General features: G+C 36.8%; 3 protein-coding genes and 1 long non-coding RNA gene across 4 annotated transcripts; 3 read left to right on the top strand and 1 right to left on the bottom strand.

Moving 5' to 3' along the window:
* The first annotated feature begins 231 nt into the window (after window positions 1-231).
* LOC121651460 lies at window positions 232-3,501 on the top strand. The gene is made up of 6 exons (XM_042003694.1): window positions 232-483; window positions 1,217-1,288; window positions 1,411-1,482; window positions 2,657-2,740; window positions 2,829-2,960; window positions 3,143-3,501. The coding sequence occupies exons 1-6, from the start codon at window positions 240-242 to the stop codon at window positions 3,424-3,426; spliced, it is 888 nt and encodes a 295-aa protein (XP_041859628.1). The 5' UTR covers window positions 232-239; the 3' UTR covers window positions 3,427-3,501.
* Window positions 3,502-6,512: 3,011 nt separating this feature from the next.
* Window positions 6,513-8,163, bottom strand: LOC121652062 (THAP domain-containing protein 6-like). Its single transcript, XM_042004604.1, has 5 exons — window positions 8,084-8,163; window positions 7,383-7,575; window positions 7,187-7,300; window positions 6,696-6,906; window positions 6,513-6,553 (listed from the first exon to the last, which is right to left on the bottom strand). Exons 1-5 carry the CDS (start codon window positions 8,161-8,163, stop codon window positions 6,513-6,515), a joined length of 639 nt encoding a protein of 212 aa, XP_041860538.1.
* Window positions 8,164-10,430: 2,267 nt separating this feature from the next.
* LOC121651457 lies at window positions 10,431-16,857 on the top strand. Its single transcript, XM_042003693.1, has 18 exons — window positions 10,431-11,545; window positions 11,623-11,762; window positions 12,438-12,642; window positions 12,752-12,856; window positions 12,955-13,148; window positions 13,424-13,565; window positions 13,654-14,310; window positions 14,430-14,525; window positions 14,608-14,777; window positions 14,883-15,002; window positions 15,082-15,129; window positions 15,291-15,374; window positions 15,453-15,518; window positions 15,768-15,865; window positions 16,317-16,377; window positions 16,447-16,497; window positions 16,693-16,737; window positions 16,823-16,857. Exons 1-14 carry the CDS (start codon window positions 10,825-10,827, stop codon window positions 15,774-15,776), a joined length of 2,757 nt encoding a protein of 918 aa, XP_041859627.1. The 5' UTR covers window positions 10,431-10,824; the 3' UTR covers window positions 15,777-15,865; window positions 16,317-16,377; window positions 16,447-16,497; window positions 16,693-16,737; window positions 16,823-16,857.
* Window positions 16,858-19,434: 2,577 nt separating this feature from the next.
* LOC121651464 lies at window positions 19,435-20,259 on the top strand. The gene is made up of 3 exons (XR_006012436.1): window positions 19,435-19,487; window positions 19,677-19,774; window positions 19,990-20,259. It is a non-coding gene; the product is annotated as an uncharacterized LOC121651464 (long non-coding RNA).
* Window positions 20,260-27,523: the final 7,264 nt, after the last annotated feature.

The following is a 27,523-nucleotide window of genomic DNA, read 5'->3' as shown; positions in this document are numbered from 1 at the left end:
TATTCACATGTTAAGATCAAAACTTCAACATGCAGACAATAATATGTAATTTATCACTAAATACTGTTTTTTTTTTTTTACAAGTCCAAAGTAACAAGTCTTATCTTCTGCACGTTTCTAATCAACAACTTTGGTAATCATTAGTCAATCTGTCAAAAAAAACAACAACAAAAAAAACACTATTTAAGTCACACAGAAACCACAAAGTTGAACTGCAGAGACTGACACTGCAAACTGAGATGAGAATGTTTTTTTCACTGTTTCTAATAATCAGCTTTTTCTTCACAGCTCAGCTACAAGCAGAGTCTGACAATGAAATTATTGCACATTTAAAGCAAACTGCATCGCAGGGAAGAGAACTGGGAAATGTTCCTGAACATCAACAGACCTGTTCATATGACATTCCTGCTCTGCTGAAAGAGATGATCGCCTCTGTGGCTGCACTGAAGGTCGAGATGAAGTACTTACAGAGAGACAACGAAGGTATGTTGGTTATGTCAACAGAGATGACTGAGTGACTTATGAATGCTGGGATTTAAAAAAAAAAAAAAAAAACCCCCCCAAAAAACAGAAATTCAATAAAATCCACAAAAAAGCCAGAAGGATACAGAACAAAAGACAGAAAGACATACTGGATGCTGGAACTTTTAATTGCCTATATCACTGGTACCATATGACCAGATCTGTTTTGATGCTGCCATTAACTCCAGGCACCCAGAAATTAATTTAGCATCACAGCACACACATAACCAGCCAGGCTGTAAAACATATTACACACACTGAATGAAACAATTCTACATGTTTTTATGTTGGAGCATATTTATACTTAAAAAGGGAGACTCACAAATCCTTTTACAGCTATCAGCATGTCTGAGCATAAGATGGTACATTTAGCTGTGTCATGAAAAACAGTAGCCAGAATGATGGCAGGACACCCAAGAACTGTCATGAACATTTGGCAGCTGTGTTCTGTTTACCTCCAGGGGGTTCCTCCAACTCTATCTGGTTCTTCATCTTTAAAGGTGGAATGTGATTATTGATTGTTTGATGTGCTGCTAGCTACAATTTGTACCTCAGTCATAAAAAAAAATATTTGAGTTTTGAAAGCAGTTTCTCTGCAAAGTAAAGCAATTCAATAAAACATCACAATAAAAAAACTTCTTCTTAAAGAGGACAGTTAACGTTTTCAAACCTTTGTTGTTTTGTCACATTTCAGCCCAAGCAGCTAAGATAAACGAGCTGGAATTGCAAAAGACAGAGCTGGAAAAGCTGAAACTACAGTACCAAGGTATTGCTTTTATATCATATGTTGACAGTCTGCAAATTGACTAATAACACCACTAATAATCAGAGACAACAGAAACTTCTATAGTCAATAACATCTCCTCAACATTTGTTGTCTATATTTAGATCAAGAAAAAAAGATGAAAGACCTGGAGCTGCAAAAGTTTGAGCTGGAGAAGCTGAAACTACAGTACCAAGGTATCCATTATAATATTGAGCTATAACAGTCAGAGATGGGTTCCTGAGTTAGAGACTCGGACTGAAGTCGCACTTGAGTCACATTTCCAGTGACTTGAGATTCGACTTGAACTTGCATTTAAAAGACTTGAGACTTGACTCGAACTTGCAATGTGAGACTCGCGATCAATCTTATTTTTATTTAAAGAGTTTCTCTGTCTGATCTTCTGTCTGCAACCTGTGTTGTGCTGTCATTTCTCCAGACGTACACTGATGTAACTTCACGCTAACATAGACGTGTCCACATGCACAATCAATCAAAACAATAGAAATGCTAACATATCTGTTGTTACAGCACCACTGTATCCTTTGGGTATTAAAAACTTAATAAAGAGGGATGAAAATAAGGCCAGTGAACTGGAACGTCACTGGACACTGGATCCAGCACATCCACTTTCATCCACCTTAAAACACACATTGAGAAGTTAGTCCCTGTAATCTGAAAGCTTAGAGTCACAGCGGTGCAAACATTAGCTTGTTACTAACTTTGTACTAAAATAGAGTTATCTCCGTTCGATTGGCTTCACTAAATGTGTTTAGAAGAAGAACGAGACATTTACTGAACAGTTTCCATAAAGTGTGACTTTGCCATGATGACATTAAACTGGGATCAGACCTGCTGTAAACACGATTTTACTGGTTCTGTTCATTAGAAAAATATAGATGTAAGGAATAGTTATTGAATATTGGATTTATTTTAAACAATAATTAAAATATAGATTTTTTAATTCAATTTTAAGAAGTTTAAAATGAATATTTTCTGTACTCATCTTGCGGTTATTTCAAGCCCTTAAAAAAATTATTGAGAGTTTTCTGATGCACTATTGCAGGGATCAATTGCAGTGGGGACCTGTTGACCCACTGTCCTGCAGATTTTACATGTTTAGTTGCTGCAGTACACCTGAGTCAAATTATTAATAGGTTATTAAGAGGCTTGTGCAGAACTTGACAACAAGTTACCATTTGAATCAGGTGTGTTGCAGCAGGGAAACGTCTAAAATCTGCAGGACAGTTGGTGATCCCTCCACTGCTGTGCAGCATTAGTACAGCTGTGAAATTTAATCCTTCAGTAATGAATAACAATGAATACAGTGCTTTATTTCACATTGCATTTTTCTGCATAACATAATTTCAGCACAGGACGGAGAACTGGCTACTATTAAAACCAGAGCAAACATCACAGAAAACCAGTTGGAGGTTCTGAAGACAGAAGGAGAAGGTTAGTGGAGTTAGCAACAAAGTTAGTGTTACATCATTTGTATTATTGCAGCATCAGTAACCTTAATACAGCTGTTTCTGTTCCTCAGTGAAACGTGTGGCTTTCTCAGCCTCTTTGTTGGCCTCTGGATCAGGAGATGTTGGACCATTTAACGCTCACACTAACCTGGTCTTCAGACATGTTTTTACAAATATTGGAAATGCCTACAACCCACATAGCGGTACTTACATTTACACATTTTAATTATTAATTACATTGTCTTTGAATTGTTAGAAAACATTTTTTCTAGATTATTCTTTACTAAAAGAATTTAATTATTATGCTGCTACTGCTTCTTCTGATGATGAGTGTTAATAATAATAATAATAATAATACAGTGATGGTCATGATGTCATCCTACAGGGTTTTTCATTGCACCAGTGAGAGGAGTCTACCAATTTCAGTTCTACGTATATGGACATGGACATGCTTCACATGCTTCAGCTGCTGTGCTGGTGAAGAATGGAGAACATGTGTGCATAGCATATGAATATCAGCCTTCTCATGGTGCTGCAAGTTCTAACGGAGTCAGCCTACTGTTGGAGGTTGGAGATGTTGTGTTTATGCGTCAATGGGTTAACACAAGGATTTATGACAACGGAAATCGTCATAATACCTTCAGTGGCCATCTGCTTTTCACCATGTGAACAACTACAAACACTGCAGTAGTGTATCACCTTATTAGTACTAGTTTATTTGTTATTAAATATTAGAACTACATGATAATCTTCTTAACAAGATAATTTTGGTCGATTTTTCATTTGCATCTCTAGATTGCTAATGCAACGTACAGTAACTACAACTAAAGGACAACATTTTATTGCATATTTTATATCTCAAAATGTCTTCGACTTTCTTATGATATTAAGAATTCTCTTCTTCATTTAAATCCAGATCAGCTACAGAAGTGACTGATGTGCTTTTTGTACAAGATTAAACCAAACCAGCTTACATTGCTTTCTGGTCTTTACACTTTTATTTAAAGATTTTTATTTTGTTCTGTAGAAACTGTTGTGTTTATTGACTCCTCAAGCTGAGATATTTTTTTTCTGTACTTTGAATAAAAAAATATTTGTACTATTTTTTTATTTCTTTTCTTTTGTGATATTAATTGATGATAATGCTTTTGTAGTGATTTAGCGTCATTAAACATTAAAAATGTTTAAATGAAAATATACATTTTAAAAATGACATAAAATTATGAATTATTAATCTTAATAATAATTATACCCCGAGGAGCACCACCACACAGATAGCTTTAATACTAATCTAATGGCTGTGTGGACACCGTTAGAGTACTAAATTAATTATTTTAATAAATTAATTGATTCAAGCTAGTCAAATCAATCAGTAATCAATCGGTCTCAGGACGCTAACAACGTGAATTCTTAATTCGACGGGACCTATAACATGATCCAAAGGAGAAGCATTCACAAAACCAGACCAGTTTAGGATGAATTTAAAATATTTATTACTAGTCTAATCATGCATAAATGAAAAAGGGAATATTTACAAAGGTTAGAATGGAAAGATTAATCCAACATCGTGAAATGCAAACATGATGTTCAAACCAGAATCTTATTTCTAGATCATATAATGTCTCAGAATGAATGAAGCATATGTAAGAAGTGAAACAAAAATTAATTAACCTGTGTTGCTAATCAAATTAATGTTTAGGGAAAACTGGGAAGGATTTCTAAATCCTAAAAAGAAAAGGAAAATAGTCTCACCTGTTTAAAGCTGGAATTTTAACTGAAAAGCCAAAATTACTTCACTAAGAACTAATCTGTATATGACAATCAACCATTCTTGGCAGACAAGCAGCAGATGACCCAGGACCAGTCCAGTTCTGTTCAGACCAGAGGCGACTTACGACCGTTGTGGTGACACTCAGCTCACCAGGGGACGCCTGAGTGGGTGGTTCGACTCGCTGCTTCCAGGTAGAACGGATGTTGTCCCATGTTTGGTTCGTAGTTTAGGGTCTGAAGGCTCAGTCTGCTGGTGCGGTCTGGTTCCAGGGCTCGGCTGGATTGATGGTGTCACAGATGGTAAGATAGTGGTTACGGTGGTATGGCACAAGATCAGTCGAGTCCAGCTTTGGATCAGTCCAAAAAGAAAATCTCTAAAACTGGTTCTGAAGCGTTGGTCCACCAGAGTTAAACAGTTATCAAGATTAAAACTCCAAAATTAGAATCAAGATTAAAAATCAAAAAGAGAAAAACAAACTGGAAAAGAGCTTAGACTAAACGGATTTAATCAGTTCAAAAACACAAAATGGTTCATGCACACTAAGATGCAGACCCAAAGCTTAATCTTGTGATGTTCATTACATCACGGCAAAACTCAATTCTGCTCTCTGGTCTCTTGTTTTCTGGAGAGACTTCTGTAAGCGGTTCTGTGTCAGAAAAAAAGCATGTCTCAAGGAGGTCCGGAGTGCCGCAGGACAGCACCCGAAGAAGGAGCAGAAGTAAGAACACAAAACAAAAAGTAAGACTTTGTTGTAAGTTTTAGAAAGTCAATGTGGGAACGCCCCAAGGGTGTTGTTCTGAAATCCTTTTCAACCTATAAACATTTTCGTGGGCGGGTTTTGGGTCAGATCAGATAACAGAGGGGCTGTCTCTGTTACTTTCTAAATCCTTTGGAAGAATATCAAATTAAGCATTTGTGCAAATATTTGTATGTCTCTAAGTTATTAAAATCTTAAATGAAACCTTATTAAACCATAAATGACACGCTGAAAGGCATAATAATCACACAACTGAAATCAAATAAATGTCATACCTTAAAAAGATCAACACATGTTAATAACGTTTCAGGTCACCTTAATCAAGCTTGTTGATAAAACCTTGTACAAAATGATTGTACACAATGATTGATCACATCTATTAAACCCACAAGTTTACTTGATCACATCTTATATTTGAATGAAATTACTTTGAAATGATGAAGAAAGAATCTTTTACTTTCTTCAAACAAAGAAAGTCTTTTCTGTGGTGGGACACAGAGAGACCTTAAATCACTTTTTTACTCTTTGGAATGTAAGATAAATATTTCTGGTGTGTCCGAATGTCCTGGTTTTCATTAGGAGCTAAAATCGGTTCATCAGTTAGAAGGGAGGAAAACAGTTTCAAAGGAGACCATGTCCTTGGGTAAGAGTTACATCTGAAATCCACAAAAAGGAGAAGTCCATCAAAGGTTTAATTCAGTCAGGAGATTACACAAAAGTCCCAATCTTTATTTTGAAGATGCTGGAATCCGCTACACTTTCTTGCATTACTGGTGACTGCCAATTAAAGTGTTTATGGTGTCGTCAGGGAACACTCAGTTATGTTGTTGAAATACTCACTTTATTCAGGATGTTAACTGAGCCTGGAACATTTTACATCAGCACCACGTTCTGTGTCTGTAACTCCAACATATCTCACTTCCGGTCTTCTGCATAACGTTGATCTTGTGTTATACAAACCATTTAGAAGCATTCAGGACCTGAAACACACTGAACACAGGACAAATTCCAACAAATAAATCTGAACACTGAAAAACATTACAAACCAGTATCATGTTAACCTACATACCCTTACCTTATTAGACACTTATTTGACTGATTACAAAACATTATGAACAGAGACAAACCTGAGGAAAAAACATGGTAACGTTGACATAATATCAACCTGATATAGAGAACGCAGCATCTTAGGAACTCGATGCACAAGGGAACAGTACGACATGTAACTCATGTCATGCCCTGCTTTGCCATAAAGTCGAGCTGAAGGTCTGAAATTATATTAGCAAAAATTGGCAAATCCCCTTTAGATAATAACTAAAGAGTTTAAGACTGTGAAAAAGGTAAAAAAAAAAACAAATAAATAAAAAAAAAAACATCTGCATGAATTTTAAAGAGCTAATTGTGTTTTACCTGAGTAAAATTCAAGCCTCTCTTTGAGCTCTTCATTAATGAGGTTCTTTTCCCTCAAATCCTCCAAAAGAGACTTTACTGCCCTATTTGCCCTCTTTTCTCTGGCCACGGCGTTCTTTTTGTCTCTCGCCAGGCTTTCCACCCTTGCTTGAGTTTCCTCAAGTCTTCTCGTAAGAGCAGTGGGAGAAGCAGGCAGAGCGTAACTGTGATCCTACAGGGATGAATGAACATGGTTAGAGTGATATTTAACTCCACACACATCACATTGACACCACAAGTGTATGGCCCACATTATTTCTTATAGTCTTCACCTGTGAAAGTCATTGCCAGTACTGTGTGTGTGTGTGTGTGCCAGGAATGCATGTTTAAATAGTATTTAATTGTGAATGAATGGGTTTATTTATGAGTGGCAGCAGGACCATAATATGTGATATGCTGCCATTATATCTCCAGGGCCATTATGACATGATGTCAACAGTAAAAATACTCACCTCATCAGGCTGAGGTTGTGGTTGAGAGGTGTCAGTTGTTGGCTCATCCTGAAAGGCCACAGACACGTTCTCGTCAGCTCTTCTGGACGTATTTGTTGTCCTAAGCTTTTCCAGCTAAAAGGAAGAAGCATAATAGTTAAAAAGAATATCTCACCCTGCCCGGTGATTTACATTTATAAATCAGTTATACACCTACTTTTTGGAGATGAACTGGAAATAAGAAAATGGATGGAATAACACCATCTCTGAGTCGGACAATCTGGCCTGTCCTATCAAAATCTCCTGGCTTAAAATGCTCACTACAAAGCACAGAGAAAACACTGGCAGTGAATCCTTCCCTCCTCAAAGCCACTTCCCATTTCTTCCTCAAGTCTCTGTCTTTGGGAAACCTAAAAAATGAAAACGGGAAACTAGGGATACTGCACAAGAACATTTCACAAATATGGTCAAGCTTATTTGTTTCCTTCTAACATCTTACAATAATTCTTTAACAAAACTACTATTGTGATGCAAAACTATAATGAACCAACCCTGTTAAACTTGTAATTAAACTTATTTGGAAACTTTTCAGATATTCAGTTGTCTGCATTTTCAAGTAAATGGGGTGGGAATGAGTCATGAAGAGTAGCTTACTGATGGTGAAATATATGTGAATAACACAGGCTGTGAAACCAGTGCTTGTCAATATTATATACTAGTAATATTGGTTAAATTTCTACAGTTGTGTCAGTTGTAATCTAAGGCATTGCTATGATTTATGCGGTCTCAGTTGATGCCGCATGAACATCGGCACTAAACATAGCCTACCAAGCTAGCTACGATTTCACTGATGGGCATAAATACAGCACAGTAATATTCGATTCACACTATATGACCAATAGTAGTATTCAAACTTACTTGTGAAAAGTAATCCCACGTGCCCTGTTTTCAACGGTCCGCAAATTCGAACAGGAATATGCTGCACAATACTCTGGCATCTTGTTTGCTGCGTACTATCTGATTAGCTACCGGTCCAATATGGCGGCCGCATTTCTCGCACTCCAATAGCTAATGCAGTGTCTATCCTTTATTATGTCTATGGTTTTAATTATCATCTATCTAACAAGTGGTATCGTCTCTAATATGCTTTTTTTTATTTTCTTCTTCTTTTTGGTATATACAAATACAACATATCAAATATTCAGAGGTCATTAGCTGCTGTTTCTCCACAAAGTCCCCCTTTGAGATTTATACAACGATGTGGGCTAACGTTAGCTTTGCTAAAGCAAGTGTGCACTTTCCAATTCGGTGGACCGGGCTAACGTTACCTTAGCTAAATAGCTGTCCTTTTAATCAGAAGCTTGGCAACGTTGTATGGGAATTTAATCTGCCTTTTGGTGGGCTGTGGTATAAAATATATTTGTGTTCAGTCACTTCCAGTACCTGAACTTAATCAGTGTAAACAAATAGCATAACGTATATAGTACTGCTAATATCAGTTTTTATTAATTTTGTGGATACACGGAGTTGTAATTTCTCCCCAATTTGCTTTCTGTATTGGTAAAGGATTAACAGTGTACAATCTGCCAGCTTGCATTACAAGCTGTTCACTAATAAGTATTATGTTGACCTTCTCTTGTCCAGATTGAAGTTTTAAAATATTATTTGTTGGCTTTAAAAGATTTGTTCACCACCTGTAAACAAATCATCAAAAGGAAGAATGTTCAAAAATCCACATTTTTAAAAGAAGGCAAAAACACCAGGGATTGAGTAGAATTGACAATTCTTTGTTTAGCCAATAAGGTAAGAAAATAATACATATCTCTGTCAGAGGAGGCCTGTTAGCTTAGCTTCTGGTCCACTAATACATGAAGTGTCGGGACCCTTCGGTTCAGCCAAAAGACCTGCCTACCTAAGTTATCCTCCTCATTTATAGTGATACAAAGCATTGTGGCTATGTGCGTGCATGTAGTGCGCATTCATGTGAATGTGTATTTTGCAAGGTGGTCCTTCCTTCTTCCGGGTCCTCCTTTTGGGGTACGTCAGAGCTGAAAGGAAAGAAGATGCTTCGCTCTGCTTCGCTATCTTTTTCTGCCTTTCTACTGACTCCCTTCCTCCATTCCCACAATATTCACACAAAGGCTATTCTTTAATAATTCTGCTCTGCTTGGAGGGAATAGATAAGAATATTCACAACAACTCCCTTGCTTGGACACCCAGACCTGTTTCAAGGTCTCTTGCTATTTTCTCAGTATTGAACTCAGTAACCCTGTATGAGTTTGTGTCCTGTTTGTGAATGCATTATCTGTAAGCTGCGAAGGAATAATAATAATTAAGCTGTTTTCACCTCAGCACCACTATATAATGTAGCTCTATTAATTAAAAGCAGAGCCTAATGAATGTTACTAAAATCTAAGGATAAAATGTAAACGAATAAATGAATAAGAATGCTTAAATGAGTAAATGAATGAGAATGCTTATAAAATATTTGCAACAAGATGCATCTATCAGTCATCACTAAAGATAACCATTTGGAGCGAAACCGGTTGCTGTCTGGGTTTGGGTGTCCTCTCTGCCCTCATTTTAAGACTGCGAGTGATGGGGTGATTGAGAGGCACTTAAGGAACCACAGTGCAAATGCAATACATTTCCAGGGTATGTTGATAAGAATGAATTGTTTCTGGTCTTATACATTTTACATGTAACGGTTATGTTGAATTGGTATATTTGTTATTGCTTGTGTAAGGCTGTCATATTTTAACTGTTGTTATTGAGTTGAGTTCTAAGCTTGGCATGCTATTATAATCACCCCAGATTAAAAACAAACCAGGTGTCCTCATTTAGTCCTACTTACCCCACTCCAGGGCTCAAGACTAACTCAAACAAATTTAAACTATATTAATAAAAACTAGTTAAACATTCCACTTTAAATAGTTTGAATTAAGTTATACGCCCATATTAAGTCCTTTTGGTGCAAGATGCCAGTAATATAAACATTTTTAAGACTAATTACTTTCCTTTTACAGAAAACGTCATCTGCAGGTGTAATGTGTCCTGCCGAGTTGGAGGTCATTTCCATTGTCCTTTTTGTGACAAGACAATAATCCGTAAGGATGATGCAACATTCCATCTGACCGAATGTAAAAAAAAGGTGATAAAACTGCTGTGGTCCAACCCACAATAGTGGTGTCCCTACCAGATTCATCCTCACCAAAGGCCCAACCAACAAAGGACTGCCATCATCAGTGAGTGTAGACCATTCATACTCTCTTACACCATCAGTGTCTTCACTATCTCCAGACCACTCCTACGCTCAAACATCATCACCCAATACCCCCACAGTTTCTATAAATTTTAATCAGTCAACACCTACTACCACCTCAGACCAACCCACAATTCAAGAGGAAGAAGTAACTGTGCCATTATCCCATGTCAAGTGCCCTCACTGCCCACTTATTTTATACAAGAGGAACTTGTTGATTCATATACAGAGAAAACATGTCCAAAATGAAGACATTACAGCAAAATCACATTTAAAAAGCATATGTGTTGACCAAAGCAATGGGATCTATGCAGTCAGAAAAACATCTAGGGGTTTCAGTGTGCCAGTACATGTTCAGCGCAAGACATGGGGCGAACAACAAAAAACAAAATGTGAAATGGAGGACTGTCACCAGTACCACTTACTTGTGCAACGTAGTGGACTGTCTTTTAGCATGTGCCATCACATTCGATCTGTAGATTATTGCACAACCACTGCCACTGAAGAACCATTACGACATGAAGTTTTACACGAAATGATGGAAAACCATTTTTTTGGTGGCTCCAAGGTGGAGGTGTGCAAAAAGAGACAAATGGAAGCAAAGGAAGCCTGTGTCCCATTGTCTCTGTTGTTGAATCTCAGTAGGTCTAAAAATCATATTTATTTTTCAGTTTATGAACCCGAGTTGTACCATTACAGCACTCTAGGTAGGGTCATAGTTACATACAACATAAAAAAAAAACACCTGGCATTGTCCTTGTGCAAAGGCACGCACATCTTGCACTCACAAGTATATTGCCAAGTGGCATCTTTTCCAAAGACACAAACACCTTTTCATGACCACAAAACTGACCACCACAGCATCACCATCAACTCACCATGGAAGTCATCCTCCCGCTACAGAAATGGAAAGAACTGTAAAGTATGCGTACGAGTACAAAAAATACCCACCAGTCTTCCAGAAGAGGTCACAGCTCAAAGAATGCTGACAGATTATCGTCAGAGTTTGTTTCCAGATGAGACAACGTGCCAGCTATGTCCAGATACTCCTGAATTGGAGGAGGCTGCACAAGTAACAAACAAAGCCAGAATAGTTGGCATGCAAGGGGTAATTCAAAGTAAGTGTACTACATCTTTAGATTTACCACATACAGTTATTATAAAGCTCTAATGTTTTAACTTATGTCTATTATAGACATCTCAACTTACAACAGACACTGCACCAGATGTAAAATGGTGTATCGATACCAGAAGTGGAGAGACGGACTACACAACTTCAATGACCGTGTCATTCTAACTCTGCAGCTTTGTGTGTACTTGAGGCACAATCTCCAGGTGTGTGTGAGAAACAACAAACAATGTTTTGACTTGTGATGTCACACATGTCTTAAATTAGCCAAAATTTCTAATTAAGGATTCCTAAAATTGATTAAAAGTGTACTTGATTTTCTTCCAGTCACTATTGTTTATTTTTTTATTAATTTTTTTCTTGCATACATTTACTTAACCCATTGAGGCCCGAACCATGAAAAAATTGTATGAAAAGTCCATTTTTTTAATATGAGGTCTTTATTTGACCCTTTAACAAAATGTAACAAAAAAATTAACATTTTCTTTTTTTGGGGCGGGGGGATCTATCATTTATTACTATGTGATACATTAAAAATATTATAATGGGGATGACTGCTTCTGGGTATCTGTTAGGGGACAGAAGAGTAGTGTAGTATCACATTGTGTTCAACAGGATTTTGAACAAAGTTTATACCATAAATTGAAGAAAAATGTCTAAAACTCTATGTAACATATATGTCACGTCAGGCTCTTATGGGTTAAAATAGCAACATCAAGTGTTTTCATGGAATATATAATTTATGTTGTGTAGTTATTTTTTTTTTTTATTGTGTCCATTTAAATAAATCTTCAGGACATTAAGGGTTGCTACCACTAGTTTGTGCTTAGACATGTCTGGGTATTTGCATGATTATAAATATTTTCCTGTTCTTTCTACAGAATCATGTCTCAGTTTCCCGGGTTATCAGCTGTCTTGAGAGTTTATTGAAGATTGACTTTCCAGCCCCTGACCTAATTTTTCAAGGGTATTGCCATTTTGAGGCACTCTGCAACACAGAGTACAAATACTCTTGTGTTAATTGTGGCTTTTATCCTCCTGTTGTGGTAATGGACCTCCACAGAAAAGGAGTGTTCAGTTTTGAGGGTATGTGTCCTACTTTGTTGAATATTTATTAGACAGTTGTAACATAAAATGTATTAACACTAGTTTCATTCATATAAGGGTATTTAAATAATATGTTCCTTGATTTCAGTGAGTGAACTCAAACAACCAAAACAGGATTTTCATGGTGAGCACGATATAGTGGCTTTCTGGGAATCGGTCAGTCTTCACATGATCAGCCAAGGATTTTTCCAGGGTGAGTCCATCTAAATCTTCAAAATTGGGGCGAGATTCATTGTATAATTTGTGTGGTTCTCCTCAGAATTTATATGTTAAGGTCTGTTATCCATGAAGTCCCTTCACAGAATCCATTTGTTGTAAAACCAACGTACGACAACTGGGCATCTTGGATCGGAGAGGAGACGCGTCAGAGCAACACTGTTCTAAATACAGAGTATGAAAAGGTGCCATCGCAGAGATCTTCTGGAGAACCTCAACTAGGTGACCTAACAGAGGACCACCTTGTTGATGAGCTGTTAAGACAGAAGGTACAATGAACTTTTTATTTTTTTATTTTATTTTCCAATATATTTGCACCTGACTTCAATATCAATCTATAGGAAGTGCTATGTCAGTGTTCCTCTGATATTCAGCATACAGTCTTGTAATCCTATATAAGTTTTTTGTGTTGTCTTGCTACAGCAAAAGGAGGATGTAGATCATGAATCCAAATTTACATTTAAAGATATAAATAAGTTTAATTATTACTTCACTGCCACAGATTGATATACTTACCTACTTCACTCAATATATTTTGGTACAGGTATCTACTATTCGAAAGCTGTGCAAAAGTTGCAATATGGACACAAAGGGGTCCCGCATGGACCTCATTAACCAGCTGCGGGAGGAGATGAAGAGCAGGCAGGCCTATGATAAGATATTTCAGTCAATCTGGGGGGCCTCTGGTGAGTATGGAAATGTAATCTTTTTTACAATAATTACATCAAAGAGAGAAAATAAGTTCAACTTAATATTTATTTTGAATTCCTGTAGGTGGCTGGTCTGTCATTATGTGTCCCCATGGCATTGTCTACAGTTTGAAGTTCAACCTCAGAGCAAAAAGCCCTAGGGATTTTGCAGACCTCCTACTGTCATGGAAGCATTTACCCAACGTCTGCATTTATGACTTTGCACGTGGACTGGTTGCCCATGCCAAATCAAGAGTTCCAGACAACTCACCATTCCAGCCTTTTGATGGAAGACTTGCAGACCTAACAGAAGAGAATGTTGAGGCTGCTGCCCATGGCAAACTCAGAGTGCATCTTCCATGGCTGGTTGAAAAACTTGAACCTTCATTGCCAAATGGTCATCCTATTACAGGCTCTAACAATCACTATGTCCTGTATGATAAATTTCATCAGGCAAATGCAAAAGACCCACAGGAAGTACTTAGAAGGATACGTATTGCTCCAGAACTTCAAGCAACTTTAAATAGTCAAGTTGCAGAGCAACTCTTCGCTTGTCTGCTAAAAAACAACTACTTTTTGAACAACATGGGTCCTTCTGCTCACATCTTTCTCATGCGCAACATCCTGGAACACAGAAACAATAATCAGAATGAAAAACTGCTGAAACGTCAGTTAATAAGAGGTCTACAAGTCCAGCAGCTACATGCTACAACCCTGTCAGATTTGGGCCAGGTGATACTAGGTAATCTCAAACTTTATCATACACAAGAACATTCAATTCTCTTTAATTGAATATTGAGACAATGCCAATTTTTTTTTATTTATTTATTTTAAATTGAGTTTTTGTACCCTGACATTAAGGTCAGCAAATGTCCACTGACAACAATAGTGTGGAAGCAGAGCCATGCTCAACAACACTACAGCAAACACTAACAGATTTGGGCTCTCTTGGTGCAGGTACAGTTTGTGTACTTGAATATTTTATGCCTTACATGAAATTCCAAGGTTTTCATTACTGTGTTCTTTCTCTTGTCTTTAGAAACCAAATTCAGTGAAGAAGAAACTGTTATTGACTGCAAAACCCCACCCAAGTCCTCTAATGCAGCACTATCCTGTGGGCATCACTGTGCAAGTATCACTGAGTTATACTCGGTGCAAGCTAAACAGTCTTCCTGGTCATTTATTTTGCATCAGGATCAAGAGCAAGTGGTAATACTCTTTTATCTTTTAAAATTGCCTAAGGAGGGTCACAAATGAAACATTTACACAGGTGTCAGAATTGTTCTTTAATAATTGTTTGTCCCCTCCCCCCAGCTCAATTATGTTTTGGACACCAGAAGGCCAGGCAATGAAGTCATTGTACGTACATTGAAAAGTACCTTGACTCGATCAGACTTCCTGACACTGGGCCTGAGGCAAGATATGGAGTCCACCGTGAGTTAATTGTACACATAATACTTTGAATAAAGTATGATTGTAGTTATTTTACAATTAATAAAAACATTTTTCATAGATAGGGAATGCCTGCTTTGAAATAATAGAGAAGATTGCTCTTTCCAAGGTACAATATACTCTATGGAACGATGTATATTCAAAATGAAATATGTAAAATTTTCTAAGATTAACACTTTTTTCTTAAGCAAAAAAAGAGAAATTGAATTTTTTCATTTGGTATGCATATTTTGGGTATGAAATTCATACTGTATGTAAACGCTTGTTCAGGGGACGAATGTCTACGTAGTAGATTTGTATATCTGCCCGACCTGGCTACCTCCTCTCAATAACAATCCAATGGCAAGTCTGCCTGTAAGTATGCATCATGTTTGTGGGATACACGGTGCCATGCTGGACTTGATTAATTTTTAATGAATTCTTTTATACAAGACTCAGGCTCATCAGAAGGATGCCGTTTTCATCCCTCTCTGGACACCTGGTCATTTCCAGATATGTGTGAGTGTCCTTTTGTTCCAAGGTTATTGGTGCGATGTTGATTTCTTGAAAATTTGACCATTGTGTTGACAAGTGATTTTGCTTGAGTGTCTGTTTGATTGTATTGTCTCTTCCTTCTGAAATGCTCACATTTTCAGCCAGGTTCAAAGTTAATCCTGGGGAACATGCACCTCCACCAAGGAAACAGTAATTTGAAACACTGCTATATAAAACAGATGTTACTCTAAAAACAATGGCTGTTTTCTTTAGGTCATCTAGCCAGCTCAGAGAGAAATTCTGTTTCTAGACTCCCTTTATGCACAGACTGAGTCAGGATTTAGAGGCCACCAGTACATGCCACTTCTGAGGTTACACTAAAATAAATTTTGGATTTGGTCGTGTTCCTCTGACCTTTACATTTTTTTTTTTTTTGGTCGTGTTCCTCTGACCTTTACATTTTAGAGTGGCAAGAAAAAATATATGAATCCCAATTAATTAAAATGACCTAGTCTACTATAACAATTGGACAAATATGATTTTTTTAATAACATCTGAATCACGAAAAAAGACAATCACTATGTGGTTAACCTAATACCACATATTTTATTTAAGGTCTTTTAAGACAGTGCTTGTGGATACAGTGGTTTCACATAGTCTTTCTTGCCACTGTGTTTCATAGGTATGGGCATTACTAAGAATTTTAAATTTTATTTGGTCATGTTCATATGACCTTTGCATTCTCATCGATAGTTATACACAAGCTTTTTATTCATTTCTTTTATTTTGACAACTGTTGTTATCTTACTTTTCAATATACAGGGATGTTGCTCAGAAGATATGTCCAGGTACATGGACAGAGAAAACGGGCAAGGATTTTGAGGTATATTTTACATTGGTCACACAATACATGAAATTAATTACACTATTATTTTTTGCTTTTCTTAAATAGGGCTTCCCAAAGCAAGACTTTGGATCAGACTGTGGCATATTCATGTTAATGGTAGGTCATAGCAAGTTGCTGTGCAAACATGTACATTTTCCAATTTTAGCATTCTCATCAAGTTTTAAGTTGTATACTTGTAGAACGGGTACTTTTGATGTGATATAATGCAAATGTATGATTTAGTGCAATTTTCCCATTTTGACGTTTGTATTAACCTTAACTTTGTGACCTGGTTTAACTTTTTTGCTACAGTCCGCTTTGTACATTGCCCTGAACGCAAAGTTTGACTACACAATTGTAAGTACATTTCTTTGTGAAAAATTAAATCCTGGCATCTTAATTTTGTGTTGTGCACTAAAGTGAAAAATAGCAATTATTTCAGGTTGACATACCTGTTTTGCGGAGGTGGTGGTGCCTATTGCTATTGGAGAACAACACTTTGAACAGGTACAAAAGGACTATTGTAGTTGGTTATTAGTTTTGTCCTTCACATTTTTTCACTCTTGCTTTAACGCTATTGCAACAGAAAGGAAAGTTGCCCATGTTGCCATCAAACTGAAGTGCTTTCAAACTGACTCGATCATCTCAGTTTTTATTAAGTTATTGCTATTGACAGACTTTTTATTGTTAACACTGACAAATTGTTTACATTGATAATATTTTATTGATACAATTTCATTTTACTTATGGAAAAGTATTTGCCCATTGGACCAAGGAATGCCAGGAGCTCCTTGAAGGAAGTGTAGCGTTAAGCGTCATTAAACATTGAAGATGTTTAATAAAATTATTAATTTTAATAATTTCTTGGAATTATTTATGAATTTACTCGTGGGGCACCACCACACAGATAGCTTTCCTAATCTAATGGCTGTGTGGACACCATTAGAGAACTAAATTAATTAATTTAATAAATTAATTAATTCAAGCTAGAAATCAATCAGTTATCAATCAATCAGTCTCAGGACGCTAATAACGTGAATTCTTACGTCGAAGGGACCCATAACATGGTTCAAAGGAGAGGTTCACAATAACCAGACCAGTTTAGGATAAATATGAAATATTTATTACTAAACTAATCATGCATAAATGAAAAGGAAATATATACAAAGGACTTCGCATGGGAAAAGGAATCAAACATTGGTAAATGCAGAATATGGAGTTCAAACCAAAATCTTATTTCAATGTGTCAGAATGAATGAAATGTATGCAAGAAATGAACAAAGGTTAATTAACCTGCGGTGTTAATTAAACTAAGGTTCAGGACTGAAAAAGATCTCTAAATCCTAAAAGGAAAAAGGGAAAACTGAATCTCATCTGTTAAACTGGAGGTTTAACTAAGGTGTAGAACTACTAGGTCACTGTCAGACAACCAACCATTCTTGAGCAGATAAGCAGAGAATTGATCCGAGCAGGACTCGTCCGGTTCTGTTTGGATCGAGCCGACTTACGACCGTTGTGGTGACTCTGATGGCAAGTGAGGAAGTTGGCGCAGGTGGTTTGGATCCCGAGCGACTTCCAGAAGGCCAGAAGATGCGTCACGTGGTGGTCCGAAGGTTTGGATCAGGCAGCTCTGCGGATGCGGACTCCCGCGGCTCGGCTGGTGGTATCGATGATGGACAGTGGATGACTTGCGGTGATATGGCAAAGATGAAAATGTCCAGCTTTAGGTCAGTCCAAAAAAAGAAACTCTGTAGGATCTATTTAGGATCTATATTAAAAGTCCAAAAGATAAAAACATAACTCAAGAAAAGCGAAGTATTAGCTGGAAAAAGGGAATGAACTACGGAGTCCAAAAAGAGCCAAAAATTGTCAATCATGCATCTGGTATGCAGGCACGAACTTTAGTGTCTGTAGTGATGTTCTTCACATCACTGCAAACTTAATCCTCTGGCAGCATCTCTCTCTTTCTCTCTGGCGTTCGGACCAAGTGTCCTAACTCTGGAAGAAGGCCATGTCTGGAGAGGAGGGGTTGAAGAGGACTTGAAGTCCACTTAAGGCAGAGAGCAACGGAGGAAGAGCAGAACTAACGGAAGGGGAAGAGGAGAACTAAACTCTTTGTTCTGAGTTTAAAAGTGTTAGTTTGGAGACCCACCCCATGGAAAGGATGGGACCATTATCTTGACCAATAACAGTCTTGTGGGCTGGTTTTGGGTCAGATAGCAGATACAGAGGGGCTGGTCTGGTCATTTTGTAAAGACTTATCAAATTAAACATTTTGTGAATATATCTATATATCCAAGTTATTAAAGCCTTAAATGAGACATCATTAAAATCCATCAGTGAATCATCGAAAAGACAAGAAAAATAGTAAAAAGGTTATATCTCACACAAACACAGTAATAAAGTTTCAGGTCACCAATTAATCAAGCTTGTTGATTAAACCTTGTACACAATGATAATGATCATATGCATGCGCATGGTATCAAGATAAAACACACACATATATATATATGTATCTATTTAAATGAACATTGTTGACTAGTAAAAGTATGATCTTTTACTCTTCACACAAAGTCTTTGTCTCCTCTTGCTGGGACACAGAGAAACAGAGAAAGACACTTTATTACCCTCTGGAATGTTAAGATAAACGTTTCTTGGTGTGTCCAGGTGTCCTGTTAAAGGGGGTTTCCGCTTATCAGTTGAAGGAAAACACAAGTTTACTAAGAAACAGTTTCAAAGTGGACATTGGGATGAAGAGTTGCATCTGGGATCCTTTGGTTGTTAACTAAAAAACAAATTTATGTTGCAGAGGATTACAGTTCAGAAATTTCCCAGGTCTCGTAAATAACCTAATGAAGTCCTTTCAGTCCAGGTTGGGGAGAGTTGACCTTTGTTGACCTGTGGAGCTGGAGACCAAGTCATAAATTTGAGTCAGACCCCCACTTTGGGAGTGAGACTGTTAGTCTGTAAGGAGAGAAAATCCTCAAAAGATGTTTAATTCAGTCACGATTAAACAAAAGTTCCAATCTTTTGAAGACGATGGAATCCGCTACAGAAGGCATGCTCCAGTTCTCAGACTAAAGAGAAAGCGTGAGCAAGACACAGAGGTTAGTTATGAAGACGGACCTTGATGCATAAAACTTAAGGTTTTATAGATTTTAAGCTTTGTTAATACACCGTTTACACTTGGTTGTCTCGTTTAGTCATTAACGTCCAAAATGTTTCCTGGAACATAATTTTTCATGACATACTTGCCAAAAAGGCATGAACATAATTCTGAAAAATGACTTGTTCAGGTAAACGTGGCAGAGAAGGCCTCAAATAGCAAACGAGTGTGCATGGCTGACCCACACAGGTTCTGCGTTTTCCAGACTTCACAAAGCACAGGACAGAGGTGGGGTTATTGGTTCATTTAAAAACTGAAAATTTTGATACCTTTTAATGTTTTTAATAAAGTAACAAAAGAACTTCATTGAGTTTAGTATATTTACATCTGTGATAGACTTATTTTCCTCTTGAAAATGCATTTATATGCACTGTACAAGCATAACAATTATATTGTGTATGTGTTTCAAAATCATAAATTGTTCTTTCTTTTTATGTGATTAGATTGCTGTACCCAGATGTGGAGTCTCTGGAGTGGCTGCAGTGCCAAACATGCAAGGGCTGGCTGCACAAAGATTGTGCAGGAAAATGCCACACACTACAAAAAAATGAGCCATTCAACTGTGGATGTGCAGTTTCCAGTGACAGGACAAGGCACAACACCATTTTCTTGTTAATGTAGTCTTTGGTGTCACATAAGAATGACAGAAGCAAAAAGCAGCAAAAGTTGAACATTTTGCTGGTGCACTGCACTTCTTTAAGAAAATCTGAATGAATGTTGATTTAAACATAGTAAAATGCCAGCTTGGGAGTATTACTAATCCTAAATCCTTGTCATCTTTACAACAAAAAAGTATCTTTCAGTTGTCTAAAACCATGTCTTTTCAAGACATTAATCATAAAAAAATTTGGAGGTATTGTAAATCTAACAGATATGAGCATTAGTCAATTTTTAAAAACATACAAAAACCAGTATTATCTGTTAGTACTATAAAATTACATTTAAAACAAATGATTGGCCATGTAGTTTATAAAGTCACTACAGTCATGTAATTTTTTATTTTTGCACAAGCTGCTTCTAATTATTTTTTTTTTATTTTTTTTTTTATCATTGTCTGCAGGATTGCGGATACAGCTGAGAGAGGAAGGGTTTTCCAGGGATCAGATAAAGGTAATTATTAAACATATTTCGCTGTTAATAATTACATTCTCTTTCATTGATTTTATGTTTGCCCTTTACTTTTTTCTTTCAGACATTACATGATGATCTGATTAATGGAAACATGCGTTCCAACAGATTGTACCTCTGGCAGAATCCATCTACCTCTCTCAGGCTTAAACAGCACCTTAAACTAAGGGCGCTGAATTTAAGTGACCAGCGGGTAAATGAAAATGTTATCAGTCACGTGTTTGTATGTGTGTTCACACTTATACTGTATTTAAAGATGGATTTTTTGTTTTGCACTTTTTTCCAACAGATCTTTGAGCTTCTGAGGGTGATAGAGGAGGTCACGGGTCTAGGAGCCAGGATAATGAAAGGAGAGCTCAAGCTCCTAGACTTTGTGTTTGACGTCATGCTCCCAGAGGTAATATGGTCAGTTTTGCTGGTTTGGGAAATCAGATTAAATTATTGGTTGAGTTTAATCAGTATTTTATTCATTTGAAACTTGTAAGAAAAAAACAAAGAAGTGAATTCTTTAGAGCACCACAAGGTATGATTGGATCATATAACTGTTTTTCAGATCCTAATCAGCATCATGAAAGATGAAGGACTGACCCGGCTACAAGCTGAGTTAATAATGGCTAGTGGGAGACTTTTTTAAGTGTAAACCTCCATTTTGTTTTTTCATTTTTTTTTTTTGACTCCTAATTTTGGAATATTCTTTTTTTATTTGCTCATCATTTTTGTTAAAGCTTCTACCTTTTGTCTTTGTTCTTAAAAGATTTAATAAAGTTAATTGCAAATATGACAACTTTTAAGTCAATTTCTTAATGTTACCAGTGTCACCAAAATACTTGATTGATCCCAAAAAGTCATTTCAGTGTTCTGACAGTGTTTTATTAAGAAAACAATTATGATGATGAATGACTTGATCCAGAGGACGATGGCTACTGGCTGTAATGATCCCTTATACTTTTCTGCCTACAAGCTAACCCGAGGAAGACTGATTGAACATACTATCTCCTCAATGTTGTGTAGAGGGTGTGTAGTTGTCATTTATGTCCAGCAGCTTATACAATATTTGCCTCTGGACAGTCACATCTCCCTTAGCTCAAGAACTAATCGGTTTGATCACTTTCTTCAGGGCTCAGGTCCTGCTGCCCCAGCAGATGCGGGAAAGCAGATTGCACTTTCTACAACAGACTTACAGAAGACATAAAACAATCAGACATTGAATGATTTTAGCTTCCTTAAGAAGTCCTTTTTTTTCTAGACTACTCAATTTGGGCCCACAAGGGACACGGGCTTGCAGGTTTTCAATGTCTCCCTATGGCAACACACCAGATTTAAATTAAATGAGTCCATCAGCTTATGAGTTCTGTCCAATGACTCATTATTTTGAGTCTGCTGTTTTGAAGCAGGGATTCCAGGGAGGTATCTTCCTGGAATTTATGGCGCTTCTACAAGAGAGCAGCTGAATTTTATCAAAAGCACTTGAGAAAATGGAGAACATGGTCTTCAAAGTGCTGCCTGATTGGTCCAGGTGAGAGTGGGCTCTGAAGCAAGTCTTTAACACCAAGAACAATATTATATGCAAACTAATCAGTCCTGAAAGTTATTTACTTGCTTGGAGGTGAGTTGATAAAAGTGATATGTAGTCATGTTGTGTTTAACTGGATTATAGGAATAAAATGCTAACAATATGAAAATGCAGTGGTTACCTGGATACCATGTATCATATATATGCACATACTTTTCACAACTAAGTTAGGAATAGTCTACTTTCTGGTGAAATTGACACAAAATGCCCACAGTTCACAATACAATGAGATCATGAATGTAAGACATTTAATTACAATCATAAAATGGTGATTACTTCAAAAAGAATTTATAGAAAGAACAGTTAACAACAGTGGTGGGTATATGCAACATAATTAGTGTCATGGGTTAGGTGTAGCCTTGTCTGATGGTGTCTAAACAGGACTGTTCACATACAAGCTCTCATTGACAGAATATTTTCTGGTCCATTCATGGTTCTGATGTTTTTGGAATTTTTTGTGGTTAATAATCTTAATGAAGTGCAGGATGCTGGGCAATTAAAAACATAAGTTTATCAATAAAGGTTATAGCGCAAAATAGATACATTATGACATCATACAAAAGCCAAATATCCTTCATTTGTATGTTTGTTTTATTTATATAATGTAAATAGTGGAATGTTTTAATATTTGAATGAGCACATTTATGATCAATAAAAATACATGTGTTCATTAACTGTCAGTTTTAAAGTATTTCAAAAGTATGTATAATAACAGTCAACTATAATTGTTTTATGTTTGATTCAAGATTAATTACATTCTCTTATGGGTGTGATGGTGTATGAAAAGTGTGTTTGCTGCTTAATTTAAGCAGGCCTTTTAAATCTGAGAAATATAATGATTATGATAATAATAGACTGAATAATAATTATATTTAGTATTAAATGGACAACCACATCTACTTTTGACTGAAACATTGATATTTTTTCTATTTATTATATAATCAACTTACTAAACAAACACTGTTGAACATCTGTCTGTGGTTATTACTGAGCAATTACGTAGCAATTGTTTCATTTCTTCCACCATATATTTGACAATGAAAAAGAAAACAACAAAGCCAGTCAGCTGCTTAATGGGACGTTTTAATGCAACATCCATCCACTGTTCTCAAACCATGATCAATATGCAATGTTGCAATTGGCAAAAGAGATCTTGACTCATTTCCATTCCTATATAATCAGAAAACCATCTTTAATAATTGAAGGTTGTCTATTTATAGATAAAAAATGTAACAATAAATTTTTGAGATTAAATCTCACTAAACACCACTTTCCATCTCAACTAAAAAGAAAATGCTTTTTAAAAGATTATAACCCGAAATTTATGATTCAATATCTAGCTTTCCCAATTCCACCTAAAGCAAAAGAAATCCATTTTAAAATTTTAAACGCTATTTATCCATCCAACGAGTTTTTACGTAATAAGTTCAACATCGGTTCAAATATATGCACTTTCTGTAAGGCTGATATTGAAACAGTGGAACATCTTTTCTATTCTTGCAAAAAAACGCTAGACTTTTGGACTGGTATTCAGTACTGGATAACCAGCAAAAATATATATTATCCCCCCTTAACTTTTCAAATAATTAGATTTGGTTTGAGAATGGAAAATAAAACAAACGAATTTGGAATTAATAATGTGATTATACTAGCCAAATTTTTTATTCACAAATGCAGATTCTTGAAAATTGACCCAATCCTTGAGGCCTTCTAAAAGGAAATATTCCTTTTGAATAAAGCTTTGAAATATTGCAAATCCGGTAAAGCCCATACATTGGATGATTATTTGAAACAACTTCCGAAATAACATAAAGAAGAAAAGAAATAACAATAATCTGTGCCGTTTTGTTTTATTTGTTTTATTTATTTACTTTTTTCTCTCTCTCTTTCATCAATATAAATATATATACCTTGAACTCTTGTTTTTTCATCCTTTGTATTGCTGCTGCTCAGCCTTGTTCTTTCTCTTTGTACTTGTGATTTACTGTACTTATGTCATGCTGTATTTTAATGTGTTTATGTGAATAAAAAAAAAAAAAAAAAAAAAAAAAGATCAATTTGGTGGACGCGTTCATCGTATCCTAGCAACGGGCCGAAACGACGTCTATTTTTGCCGAAGAAGAACAATTTCCGGCATCGAGATTACGTCACTTCCTGGTTAGAGCTACGTCACTTCCGGGATAGAGCCACATCACTTCTGGGATTGAGTTGAGATATGGTGGCGCCATTGTCCGCCATCTTAACTGCAGTTGGGTACTGTAAATGTTACTGTAAACAGCTAAGCATTATGGGAAGGTGAAAGAAAAGTGCGGGAAAACTGGAAACTCCAGACCATCAGTCACAGGAAAAACTGCTCAGCCGACTGCCTGAGGTCCTCCAAACTGTCCACAGAGTGAGTTAACATTATTCACCCCCCCCCCCCCCTTGATTTATAAAGGGTATTTGAGGATTTCTCTCTTTGAGTTATCTGCCGTTTATAACAGTGCTACCACAGAACTGTTGAAAAATGTTGTTTAAGCTAACATTAGCAAAAATTAAAACATGTTAGCATTTCATCTCAATTTAGTTAGACCAACATTAAAAAACCATGGGTTGGATAAGTAACGCAGCGAGTCTAAGTAAGCATGTTGTGTGTTATTCTCATCATCAAAAGAGCCACAAAACGGGCAATGTGCTAAACTTAGCTTAAATTAGCAAGTGTCAGTAAGCATTTTGTTTTGGTTGTTTTTGCTGGTGGATTTAATGTTAGTCCTCTTTCTTTTATGCATCTAGCAAAACGAGTCTTGCGTGGATTGTTTTTTCGAGACCTCTTCACAGCCGAAGTTGCAACTCTGCCCAGTAATTTCCCATTGTCTCAGTGCAACGTTACGCAAGCTAATCTAGCAGCTGCTACGCCAGCACAACAGTCTCCAGAGATCCTGGCCATTACAGAGCTGATTAAAAACCAGCAGACTGAAATTGCCTCCCTAGCACAACAGCTCCAGTCTTTGCAGACTATGGTCGAGCAAACTACGACTAAATTAACTAAGGAGGTGCCTGCGGTGTAATAAAGCAGGACATATTGCCCGGTACTGCCGCCAAGCCTTGCCTTCCGCCCCTAGGGCATATCCGGGCTCCAGCACCCAGTCAGTGGAGGCGGAGCTCCCAGAGGTGGAACCAACAGTTGTCTTTCATCAGGTAACCAATCCAGCTGCACTTGATTCTAACCCAGTTCCCCCAGGACTGTTGAAGCAGTTGGTGGGTCCGTGCATGGTAGTGCAGCTGACCATGAATGGGGTGGGGGTTCCCTCATTGCTGGACACTGGTTCGAATGTTACTACGCTGACCAAGAGTTTTTTTATGTCACACTTTCAGTCTGACCCGCCTGAAATTAACAACTGCAGGTGGCTCAGTCTGTCTGCTGCGTATGGGCTCGCTATTCCATATTTGGGGTATGTAGAGGTGGAGGTTACTGTTTGAGGTTGCGTGCTTCATGACTGTGGTGTCCTGATTGTGGAAGACCCACCCAGATCCGCATCCTTATTTAAGCAGAAGGAGGTGGTACCTGAGCTATTTGGAATGAACATCATACGTCGGCTCTATACTGACCTTTACGGCGAATATGGCCCTTCTATGTTCTCCATTCCTCAGGTCGCCCAGTCCGCCCCTGGTTGGAGAGAAGCACTACAAATGTGTCATTTAGTGGAGAGCGAGCAGAGTGAAGAGGGGCTGGGCAAATTGCAAGTGCACGCGCAAAGCCCGGTCCAGATTCCTGCAGGCACCACGGTGATGGTTCCTGCCACAGGCCTGAAAGGTAAGCAATATAACTTGCTTACGCTTCTGTTGGAACCTGATAATAGTTCTAATTATATGTCTGCAGGTCTTCTGGTGTCCACAGACCTGATTGAACTGAAGGGTGGGCTGGCGTACGTGGCAGTTGCAAATAAATAAAGGAATAAGGAAGGAATAAATAAGGAAGTAACTTATCTTCAGCCACGCACTACTTTAGGTGTGCTGCATTCAGTCCAGGTGCTGGAGAGTAATAGCCCGGCGATCGTGTTTAGTGTGGGGTTTGAAGCTCAGGGTAAGGTGACTGTAATGGTTTGGTCCAGTCAGCAGATCTTTATCTTCTTTAAGTATAAAATTTGAATAAGATACAGAGGAACTAAATTATCAGAATCAGAATCAGAAATACTTTATTAATCCCTTGCAGGGAAATTCATGCGAATTCATGCAAAAATGTATTTTTATTTTTTGTAGGCAAGTTTCCTTAAGGTTTAAGATTTGTTTAAAAAGTAATTTGTTGATTTACAGTGTTTATATATTAACAGAAACGTTGCTTTGTTTTTACAGTTTAGATGTTTAGTTTTACGTTGCCTAGTATTGCCTCATTTTATCTTTTTTCTCATACTAGTTTTACTGTTGGTTTAGTTTTGATAAGACTGACTTTTCCTGTCCTTTATTGTCTGTTGTACTAATTTCTGTTAATTGTATAACTCAAAATGTGATTAAAAAAAATCACAAATCACATTTTTATATATTTATATATATATATATATATAGATAGATAGATAGAGATAGATAGATGTAGATAGATATATATAGAAAAATATATATAGATAGATAGAGATAGAGATATAGAGATATATATCTATATCTATAGATATAGATATATATCGATACAAAAGGAATTTAAGGAGTCAGAAGTAATGTTGAAATTATGCTGCAGTGCTCATCAATCAGAATTAGTTTTTTTCTGATTTTTATTATTTTTATGACTTATATAGCTCATGCACTGCATTATTGTTTCTTTGATGGCCATTTGTGTAGTGGGGTTGTGATGAAACCCAGTAAAAACACTCCTGACTGCATGTATCTTTTGACTGCATCTATATTTAATATTTACAAATTACAAAATTTATAAATAGGTAAAATTATTTCAAATTTTTGGGACTATTGTAAAATTTAAACTTTGGTTGTTTTCTCTTGTTTTTATTATATTACTCAACACAATCGTTCTTTGTTTTATGTTTGCTGTATGAATAGATACCTGTTTTGGTTTTGGCAGAGACTTATCAATGAGAGAAAAATATATAAAGCTGTAAAAAAATATATTTTATTGCTGTGGCCTTCTCTGATGTGCTGTTGCTTTGTTAAAGACACGTGTTCTAAATGAAACACTTCATGTGTGACTTATTGAGGAAACAAAAAGAGAAAATACCTTCTTTCCTAAATAGGTTTCTGGTAAATCTTGGCTAATGAGTTTACAACCAGTTTACAGCCCTTTTGTTGTTTAC

Source organism: Melanotaenia boesemani, chromosome 13 (genome assembly GCF_017639745.1).
Source record: "Melanotaenia boesemani isolate fMelBoe1 chromosome 13, fMelBoe1.pri, whole genome shotgun sequence".
NCBI lineage: Eukaryota > Metazoa > Chordata > Actinopteri > Atheriniformes > Melanotaeniidae > Melanotaenia > Melanotaenia boesemani.
The sequence above is the reverse complement of the archived record's forward strand: the minus strand, read 5'-3'. Positions and strand labels throughout refer to the sequence as shown.